Here is a 10,371-nt window from a genome sequence, read left to right on the forward strand (position 1 = left end):
ATAGATTCCCAGACTTTTCTTCCAAGGCAGTTCTAAAAGGGCTCAAACCTCCAACCTTTCAATAACTAAGCATTTTGACCTTTGGCACCTCCCCGGACTCAGGCTTTTACCTTAGGGGGGTCCCTGGATTACAAGGGAGCTCGACCCAAGTCTGTCTTTAAGTCCAATTTGAACATAAGGCAGAACAGCGCAGAATGGTATGGCTCATATCGAATGTCAGACAGCTGTTTTCCTTAATATATAGTACACTTTTCTATGCATAGAAAAGTTAAACACTTCCAGATATACTAAGACATCTTTAACTCAATCAGACATAATACTGGTGCAAAATTGTGACCATTTGTATGTACCTTAATTTTTTAATGTCATGGATTGGTTCGTATCTACGAGTTGTGGGTAAGGCAGATGTTTGTACGCCGGAGCTGTCTGTATAGGTGACCTGTCCCTTGGGTACTGTATAATAACAGGGCTGCATTGTATCATCGTGCGGAACTTTACCAAGAGAAGAAACCCAAGCATTTTTCTTTCTTCCATCTATGCTAACCAAGAATCACATGGTCGTTTCAAGGTAAACAGTTGGAGTGTAGAGGAAAGAAGTTGAAGAAGTCATTTGTTCAGGTCTTTGTCAGCTAGGAAATGTTCATGCACAGCCTCCTTTCAGGTTTCGGCTCTGGCCCAGGAGGCCCTCGTGTAACCTCCAAATGGATTCTGGGTTTCTGCCAGCAATGAGTGCAACTTGGTGTAGTGCCCCCTTAGTTCTGGCAAGTTTCCAAACTCAGAGGAAGCGTCTTCCCAGCAGACACAGTCCAATGGAGTGTGGACTCCCACGCACTTCTGAAGAGTTACATGAGGCAAGCTTCTTGCAAGTTCCTCTCCTGCTATTTACTTATGAAAAACTTGTGATTGTACCTACAGAGCAACTGTCACAGAGCCTTGAGTAAAGGGAAAAACAACACCACAAAGAAGACTTAGCCTGTGCCTTATATGACATGAGAGCCATACATCCCATTCAATCTATGCATTCAGCAGTACATTCATGTATGTCAAAAGACAGTGTACACACATGCATAGTTGATTCATGGCCCAGAGGTAGAAAAGTGCTTGCACCTTCCCACCTTGTTTCGAAAGTTACTTCCATACAGAATTAATTTTCTCTCCCTCCTCATCCGTGTTTGGGGGGCCCCTCGGGGTGCAGTGGTTCTGAGTTGGGCTGCTAAGCAGAAGGTCAGCAGTTGGGAGCCACTAGCCAACTCCACGGGAGAGAGAGGAGGCTTTCCGCTCCTGCGGAGAGTGACAGTCTCAGAAACCCACGGGGCAGTTCCACCCTGTGCCATCAGGGCTCTGTGAGTCAGAATGGACTTGGTGGCAGTCAGTGTTTGTTTGTTTGTTTTGGGTCAGGGTTCACCACAACAGCTTTAAAACAAAATATGGAACGTGGCAGCACACAGAGTGTCATTTTTGAGATGCATTTAAACAGCAATTGCTGGCTATAAATACTTTTGGGGGGAATGCAAGAGTAAATGCTGTAGCTTTTCTGCTTTCTTCGGTTTCCTAGATTTATTGGTGGAAGGACTGAGATGTGTCCTCTTACCAATGGATCTCTGCCACAAATTTCTGCTGCTGGCCGAGTCTAATACAGTCAGAGGAATGGAAACCTGTGGAATCATCTGCGGGAAACTGGTACGGCTTTCCCTACACCCCCTCTGCACACGGTACTTTCACAGCACTGGCTTCAAAACATGCAAAGAACTGTCCATCGGATAAAATAAACGTTAAGTTCACAAAACTGCTGTCTGTATTAATGGCAGTAGCTTTATAAATAGGTACTGTAAGCATCCAAGGATGTGATAGAAGTCATTTTGAAGCAATTAATTAAAGCTTATGTCTTTGATTAGAAAAAAATGGCATATTTAATTTTCCAAATTCACTTAGATTGGTTAAAACACCTTTCCGTTACAATCACAGAAGAGCCTAGTGAGATTGCTCAATATTAGAAGAGAAGAAACTGTACATCTTGAAATAAAAATAAATATAATTTTTAAAAGAAGACTTTTCCATTGCAATTTTGGAAAACTCCAGTGAGACCCTTCAATATTAGAAGAAAAAAGTCATAGATCTGGGAATGAGGTGAAATGTAATTAGCAAAACAAAATCCAGTCCATCAGCCTTCCACAATCCTTAGAAATGTTATTTGACTATTAATTCCCAATTCCAAATAAATAAAGTATTGTTTTGTTTCAGCCTTTCCATTGTAGTTATAATACTGTACTTCTACAGGCCAGCCTAGGATGCAAATCCCTATTTATGATGCACTTGTGAAATATATGAGAACATATATTCCACGCTCCAATCCAGGGACTCTGAAAGAATCCAGTCTCGTGTTTGCAGCATTGCTTTAGAGTTGTGAGGGAGGAAGGAAGGTGTGACAGTACAGTTGGTAAGGGCTCCCTTGAGTTCTGTAGCAAAACAGTGCTGAACATTTCCTGTCCGGGTTTTTATTTTCAGTCGGATGCTTATTGTTCTTTTAGACACATAATGAATTTACTATTACCCACGTAATAGTGCCAAGGCAGTCTGCAGGACCAGACTACTGCGACATGGAGAATGTAGAAGACTTATTCAGTGTTCAGGATCAACACAATCTCCTCACTCTGGGATGGATCCATGTATGTCTGACTTTTCTTTCTCTAGTTCATGTAATTGATTCAGTGTGTGTGTGTGTGTGTAAGTACTATTCCCCCACCCCCACCTCCTCAGGATAACATGTAGCTTGTGTGTGTGTGTGTGTGTGTGTGTGTGTGTGTGTAATGTACTATCCCCCCACCCTCACCTCCTCAGGATAACATGTAGCTTAATGGAATACCGTATATACTTGAGTATAAGCCAACCCAAATATCAGCCGAGACACCAAATTTTACCACAAAAGCTGCATTAAAAATGTGCTGGAAAATTTGGCTTATACACGAGTATATATGGTAAGTTTATTTGTAATATTCTGCAATTTTAAAATATTTTTTGTCACTTAGGCCATGTGTAAGCCTGTCATATCGACATTTAGACAAGGGTTTTATATGCCTTTTCTACCACTCCCCCAAAAGAGATAAAGAGAAAAATATTTGGAAATGAGGGGCATGTTTTGAGTTCACTAGTCGGTCCAGATGTTTTAGATTTATAACCAATTTGCTTAGACAAGTACGTGTATTACACTATAAACAGCCACACAGTAGGGCCAGTGAGATTAGGTCAAAGGCCTGGGGATTCAATGTACATTGGGCATCATAGGAATACACCCCTGTGCTTACAAGCCAATTGGACATGAGCTCAAAGCACAGCTCTGCTGAAAATACACTATCGGGACATTAGCGAGACTTGAAAGCAATTTGAGCGGAGACTTTGTCACCCATGCAACCGCGTCTTAACCACCGACTCCACGGGATGGTGAGAATGAATGAGATACACTGACAGAGTTTCGTAGCACGTTTGTCTAGGGGCTCAGACACTGTAGCTGTTGTCACCGATGTTGTTGTACGGGTGCTGGTATTCTACTTTTTCTGACCATGGTTTAATCATCTGGGGCACAGTTTTCCATTTTGTCCTGTGCTTCTGGGCCTCCAGCAGGGACAAGTAAGCCTGCTCTCAGAGGATGCTGGCCACAAGGGTTTGTGGGCCGTCTGCTAACGAGTCATAAGTAAATTACGTAGCTAGGAGTGTATGTGCACATACGGTCAGCAGTTGGGGTTAGGTCATTTGGGAGTGTGGGGGAGCCATTAGTCTCTGCCACATCTCTCAGTCACTTTGTGAGGCTCCTGGAGCCTTCTCTCCCTCCCAGAATTTGTGTAGGTATTAACGTGAGATTACATGTGGATGCCCTTAGAAAATTATTGACTGCTTCTTAAATGCAGGGAGATGAGATATAACTGAGGGGTTTGAAAAGCTTTCCCTGTGTCTATTTGCTAATATGCCTAAGTGTTTGCTTAGAAATTACTAAGCTTTACAGGCAGCGTTTATTTTGGACATGATTCTATTTTTGTCACAAGACTTGCATTTTAAAGTTGAAACAAACTGGCCAATAAACTGTGGCATACATTGAGACTGGCTTGCAATTCTATTACAAATTCTTGTTGAAAAACCAATGCTAGTGTGTCTTATAGAAACATTTTCCCAAATTGGAGCCAGCAGTCTCTCCCTTATGGACAGCAGTGTAGGTGGTATCGTGTGCGATCATTAAATTAAATTCTTTTAATTAATAAATTTGACCTAATTTGAAAATGTTAGGATCCTGCTTTTTGTATCCTTTATTTCGCCCTATCAAATTGTTGTGGTTCAATGAAAATATGACAGTGTTACATGTCGAAACCTCCAGGATATAAAGATCTTCAGTAATGGTTATTATTGAGCATAGTATTGTGCAACAGATTCCAGAGCTAACTGCTCCCAGATATAAAATAGTCATTGGAAAAAAGGGCTTGGAATCAGTCAGTCCTGAGTTTGAATTTCGATTTCTCAACTTAATTAGCTCTCAAACTTTTAGCAAGTTGCTTCCCTTCCCACTTAGTTCCTTCGACTGTAAAATGGGGGTGATATAGGACTTAGCCCATCGAGTTTTTGTGAAAACTAAATGAACTAATTCGTGGCTAGAGCCCGTCTCGTTCCTCGGACGGACAGAAGGAGCAAACAGCATCTGCTGCTATTTTTACCACCACCATCATCACGTCATTTTCATCTCCACCGAGCAAGAGCTGAGGAGTAAGATTTCTCCTCTTTATGAGTTACGCATTGAGCGGCTAACCCCAAGGTTAATAGTTCAGATCCACCAGAAGGGAGAAAGAGGCAGCTGCCTACTTCTGTCATGATTTAAACTCTTGATAACCCCAAAGGACACTTCTTCTCTGCCGACCGGGTGGCCGTGAATCGGAACAGACTCAATAGCAGTGCATTCCATTGAGATGGGTTTAGAAAGGACTGCTCCTAGCGGAAATGAAGGGCTCGGAATGGCCTGTGATGTACATTCGCTCTAGAATGACTATGACGTACTGGAGTGACATGATTCCTTGCTCTATCTAGAGCACTATAATTCCACTGGGAGAAAGACGAGGCTTTCTACTCTCCTAAAGAGTTCAAGGTTTGGAAAGCCATGGGGGCAGTTACGCTGTACTGCCGGGTCACTATGAGTACAAATGGACTCGGATGGCAGTGAGTGAGTGAGTGAATAAGTGATAGTTCCATTGAAGCTTTGTTTGTGCTGTTAAACCATCCAGCTACTACCCACAAGGTCATTAGTTCAAACTCACCAGCTGCTCTTTGGGAGAAAAATGAGAAAAGGAGGCACCTGCTTCTGTACAGATGTACAGCCTCAGAAACTAGATAGCATTTGTATAAGTTGGAATTGGTTCGATGGTAGTGATTACAGTCTCATTGTTACCTTGCACTGTGTTACCAAGACATTGGAAGGTTCTACGTTCTAAAAAGATTTCACTGAACCAGATAATAGGCAGTTTGGAGTGCCAATTCATGCCCTCATAAAAAATCAGTTTTAATAATCAGAGTAATTTGCATTCCTCACTTTAAATCTTTACACTGAAAAAGAGTTCTTGTTCCCTACGGCCCCACCTCAAAGATGATTCTTAATGTCAGTCAATAATACTTTAATTCCATCTTACAAATGATGAAACATTGTATTAGTCCAGGTAGAGTAGAGAGAGAAATTCATAGAGACACACATATGTGTATAAGAAAGAGGTTTATATACAAGAGCAATTGAACATGGAGAAATCATCCCAGCCCCATCCATATCAAGTCCATAAGTCTGACATTAGCCAATATGTTCAATATCAATCTATAAAGTCCTCTTCAGACTCATGAAACACATGCAATGAAGCCAAATGCAGGACGATCACAAGCCAGTGGGTAGAAAGTCTTTGGATCCAGTGGTGCTGTAAGCATCTCAGCACTGGCAGGGGTCTCTCTGTGGCTTCACTGGCTTCAGAGGTCTGGTTGCATCCATATGGCTTGTCTTCTGCATTGTCTCCCAGGAAGTGGCAGAGAGAGAAAGGTGTCTTCTGCCTCCAAGGAGGAAGTTCTAGATTTCCCAGAATTCTCAGGAGAAGGCCATGCCCACACAGCCTAGCCGCCACAGCCTAGACTCCACCCCTACACTCTTCATCCTTAAATTGACACCAGATTAGGTGACTACCACAAACATACACAGGAAAATCAAGGAGATTCATGGTGTCATACAGTTAGTAAGTGACGGAGTCAGGATTCAGGCCAAGAGATTACATGTCTGGGACATTTCATGATGACAGTGGTCACATTCAAGCCGAATTAAAGGCAAATCTTAATTTCAAATCATATGAACACATGGGTTTCTCATATTCATACATGCATCTCTGATTTGTGTCTCAAAAACACAAGTTTGTAGCTCACCCAGAACCTTGCACAGGCGACCTCATCGTCTGGGCATTTAGCTAAGATGAGTCCCAAATACCTTCAGCAACTTGGAGATTCCCATTCCCCTTTTCGAAGAAGTAGTGATTTACAAAAGGATTCACAGCTCGTGGCAAGTTTCATGGAAACATTCCTTAAAACGCTCTAACGTCCAAGGCGTTGGATCCAAGCACCTCTGTTCCAGAGTGTCCTGGCTCTGCTACTGACCACAGGCAAGAACATCCTTAACTCTGACTCTCAGGACCTTCTGTAACATGGAGACAGCTGTAAACGTGGGCATGAAGAAATGAGAACCGGTTTAGCGTTTCTGGCAAATGAATTTCCAGCTTTTTTTTTTTTTTTAACCAACCAGAGAGTGTATGTGTCTTAAAATTCCGGCAACTCTTCTTAAAGTCTTCGCTACCTCAAGGAAAATGCTTACTCGGAATGCAGGAAGGGCTGAGTTAGGTTAGCAAAGCATTTTTAACATTTCTAATTGAGCAATTATGGTTGAAAGGAGAAAATGTATCCCCCACCCTTTAACTGGCACGCGTGTGTGTGTTGTATGAGTGTGTGTGTGTTTGGCTAAGACTCAGCTCCTCTAATAAGTGTGTCCTCTTTTCTGTTCTTAGACACACCCCACTCAGACAGCATTCTTGTCCAGTGTGGATCTTCATACCCACTGTTCCTATCAGCTCATGTTGCCAGAAGCAATTGCCATTGTTTGCTCTCCAAAGCATAATGAGTAAGTGTAACTGATGGGGAGATCACCCAGGAAGCCATGGTTGGGACTGCTGGGTTCACAGGTGTCCACATACCAATTTCCCGTACTTGGTTGGACAGGTACACGATGCTATTGGGAAAGAGGTTGGTGCCAGCAGGTTCATATACTCACAGCTCTGGAGTCTGGCTTTATAAGATCCCTTCAGTGGTAGAATTACTAGTTCACTTTCTTCTGTTAGCATGACCGTGATGTGGGTACAATTTAGGAGGACAGTTATTCCAGTTTGCTTCTAGAAAAATCTTCATTCTGCTGTATTATTTCCTGGGCTTAGGATATCATCCGCCTACACTTAATGACCTTCAAAACCTATTAGAGTTCTTGGAAAGCAATGATTATTGTAGCTTATTGAGGTTATAAGCACAGGCGTCAGGCTTCTATTACAATTCCTGGTTCTGCTTATTAAGATGGGATATGTTCTTTACAAAGACACCTGAGCACAGTGAGCCAAGCCTCCAGCATCTTCCACCCTAGCACGCCTTCCATTCTTGTGAGAATGAAAATAGCCGATAGTCTGTAACAGAAACAAACAGACCAGTTGCCACCTGACTCCTGTCAATGCTGTTAAGCTGTAAGTGACCTTTGGGAAAGAGATTGCCGATCACTTTCTCCAAGGTGCCTCTTGGTAGGTTTGAACCACCAACCTTCCCATTATTAGTAGCTGAATACTTAATGTTGGGCCCCCACAAGCAACTGGACTTCCTACATAAAGTGCACAGCCCGGTACCTGGTGCCAGAGTGAGCAGTAAGTGTTTGCTGTTGTTATAAACAGTGTTCCTCTTGGTGTGAGGAAATGTCCAGCACCAGCCTCTCCACTTCCTGCCCCCGGGGCTGCCTTTCTCGTGCTGTCTCACCCAACAGCTGGGCTGTCGCTTCGCCTGCACATTGCAGCCCTGCAGGTGCTTGGGGACAGCATTGCCCTCCATGCTGGGGCTCATTCTTCTGGCCTGCCATCCTCAGCACAATCCTGTAGTTGCTCAGTCAATTCGGGCTCCTCCTTGGGACCCCGTCACACAGAATGGAGCTGCCCCAGAGGACCCCCAAGGCTGTGATGTGCGCACAAGACTACTGCCACAGCTTCCTCCCACAGAGCAGTTCGCAGATTCTACCCACTGACCTTTTGGTTTGCAACTGAGTGCTTAACCCCTGTGCTCTTTGCTCCTGGGGCTCTTGGGCCAGTCAACACAAGCCGGCCTAAACAATCAGTGATTCCATGCATTTCTCCAACCTCCAATTCCCCCTTCTCCAAACTCTGTGAGGCATGTGTATGTGTCCGCCATTGGAATCAAGTAACCAGACAACCTAATTGACGGTTAACGTTTATGCCTCTCTTTTGTCTTGGAATTTAGCACTGGCATCTTCAGGCTCACCAATGCTGGCATGCTGGAAGTTTCTGCCTGTAAAAAGAAGGGCTTCCATCCACACACCAAGGACCCCAGGCTGTTCAGTGTGAGTAGATAACATTAGGTAGATACTGCGTTTTCAAATCATACCCCACCCTCTTTCCCTTTTTAGGATGAGAAATAGTATCAATTGAACTCAAGATAAAACACAATGCTGCTTAGTCTGGGATTTTTTTTAATCATTGAAAACTAATAAATCTTTATGTTCTCTCAATCTATGATTGCTTACTTATGTTTATTTTTTAAAAGCATAGGTATTTTTATATCAAGTTGATTAGATATAAAGCTGCCTTTTCTTTCAAATGCCTATGTGACATTTTAAATAAGTTGTCATCAGGCTAAGTAGGAGCCCTGGCATAGTGATTCCATGTCAGGTCAGCAGTTCAGAACAACTAGCTTCTCCCTGGGAGAAAGACAAGGCTTTCTACTTCCATAAAGACTGACAGTCTCAGAAACCCCCAGTGGCAGTGCTACCTAGCCTACAGGGTGTGAGTCAGCATCACCTTCATGGCAGTGAGTGAGCGAAGTAGGCAATTGCTAAAGAAAATTAGAATCGGTTTCTGTACAAATGACCAGATTGATTTTTTTTCAGAACAATCCAATAAAAACTGGCCATACTTCTTGATTAGCCCTATATTGGACCTTATCTTCATTCCCGCCCCCCTTGGCAGTTGTGTGGCCACAAAAAAAAATACTTAGAGGTCAAAATTCATTTTAAATGAGAATCATTTTGCAGCCTCTGTAAATACTTTGCTGCTGAAAATGAGCAAACCTGACTTCCTATGTTCTTCTGGTAGAAATAACCTTTTACATAAGGAAAGTCAAGTCCCTCCCTGCATAGAATGATGTGTTAAGTATGATGATGTCAAACAATTTTTGTTTCTTTCCTAGATATGCAAACATGTGCTGGTAAAAGACATAAAAGTAATTATGCTGGATCTCAGGTGATATGCTCCGAAGATTAGCACTGTCAGCTCCAGACACCTACCCATGGACAGGTGGTTCCCGGATTTTCTTAAGCTGTTTTCAGAAATGACTGATATTTTATATTTATACATTTAAGATCAGAATGTTTGATATTTATTGCTCTCTTGCACATTTGGCTTCCCCCCCACCCCCATTTGGTGGTTCAATCTAAAGAGAAGTTGAGAAGTTATTCATTCAGTACCTATTAATGTACCCAAATACCATGACCTGATAATAAATTGTGCTGCAAACAACAAATGCCCAGTGTTTATAGAAGTCTTTGCTCATAACATTAAGGCTTTTTCTGTACTTCTTTTTAATTCATGCATTTCCAAACAAATTCTGAGTAGTGTTCTCTAAGACAGGTGATCTATTGATGTAACATTTCTCTGCAGTTCAAGGTAAGCAGTTTCCGCCACATGAGAAGAAGTAGGGTTGCTGATGACAGAAATTTCTGTTTTCAATTGTTTTCAGTCCCAGCCCCTGAGATACACTTGCAGTGACTCATGGCCTCAAGGACCAGAACTAGCTTCTAATCCAGGAGGTCGGAACAACTGGGGTGTCGATGGCTCATTAGCTTGAGTAATAGGACTAAAAGCAGAGAAGCATGAGAGTCAGAGAGAAAAGGGTCAAATAAAAATATAAAGCCCATGGGTGTACAAGCAAATGTCGTGAAGAAAGCTGATAGTACCCAGCTACCAAAAGATATAGCACCTGAAGTCTTAAAGACCTGAAGATAAACAAGCAGCCATCTAGCTGAGAGACAACAAAACCACATGGAAGAAGCACACCAGC

General features: G+C 42.7%; 1 protein-coding gene across 1 annotated transcript in view; it reads left to right on the plus strand.

Moving 5' to 3' along the window:
- STAMBPL1 (STAM binding protein like 1) overlaps positions 1-9,834 on the plus strand; it is a 45,329-nt gene extending 35,495 nt beyond the window's left edge. Inside the window, exons 7-11 of the mRNA XM_075534138.1 lie at positions 1,556-1,680; positions 2,529-2,666; positions 7,059-7,171; positions 8,557-8,656; positions 9,502-9,834. Coding sequence (XP_075390253.1) covers positions 1,556-1,680; positions 2,529-2,666; positions 7,059-7,171; positions 8,557-8,656; positions 9,502-9,558 — 533 coding nt within the window. The 3' untranslated portion in view covers positions 9,559-9,834. The remainder of the gene's footprint in view (positions 1-1,555; positions 1,681-2,528; positions 2,667-7,058; positions 7,172-8,556; positions 8,657-9,501) is intronic.
- The last annotated feature ends 537 nt before the right edge of the window (positions 9,835-10,371 follow it).

This window comes from Tenrec ecaudatus, chromosome 16 (assembly GCF_050624435.1).
Source record: "Tenrec ecaudatus isolate mTenEca1 chromosome 16, mTenEca1.hap1, whole genome shotgun sequence".
Taxonomy (NCBI): domain Eukaryota; kingdom Metazoa; phylum Chordata; class Mammalia; order Afrosoricida; family Tenrecidae; genus Tenrec; species Tenrec ecaudatus.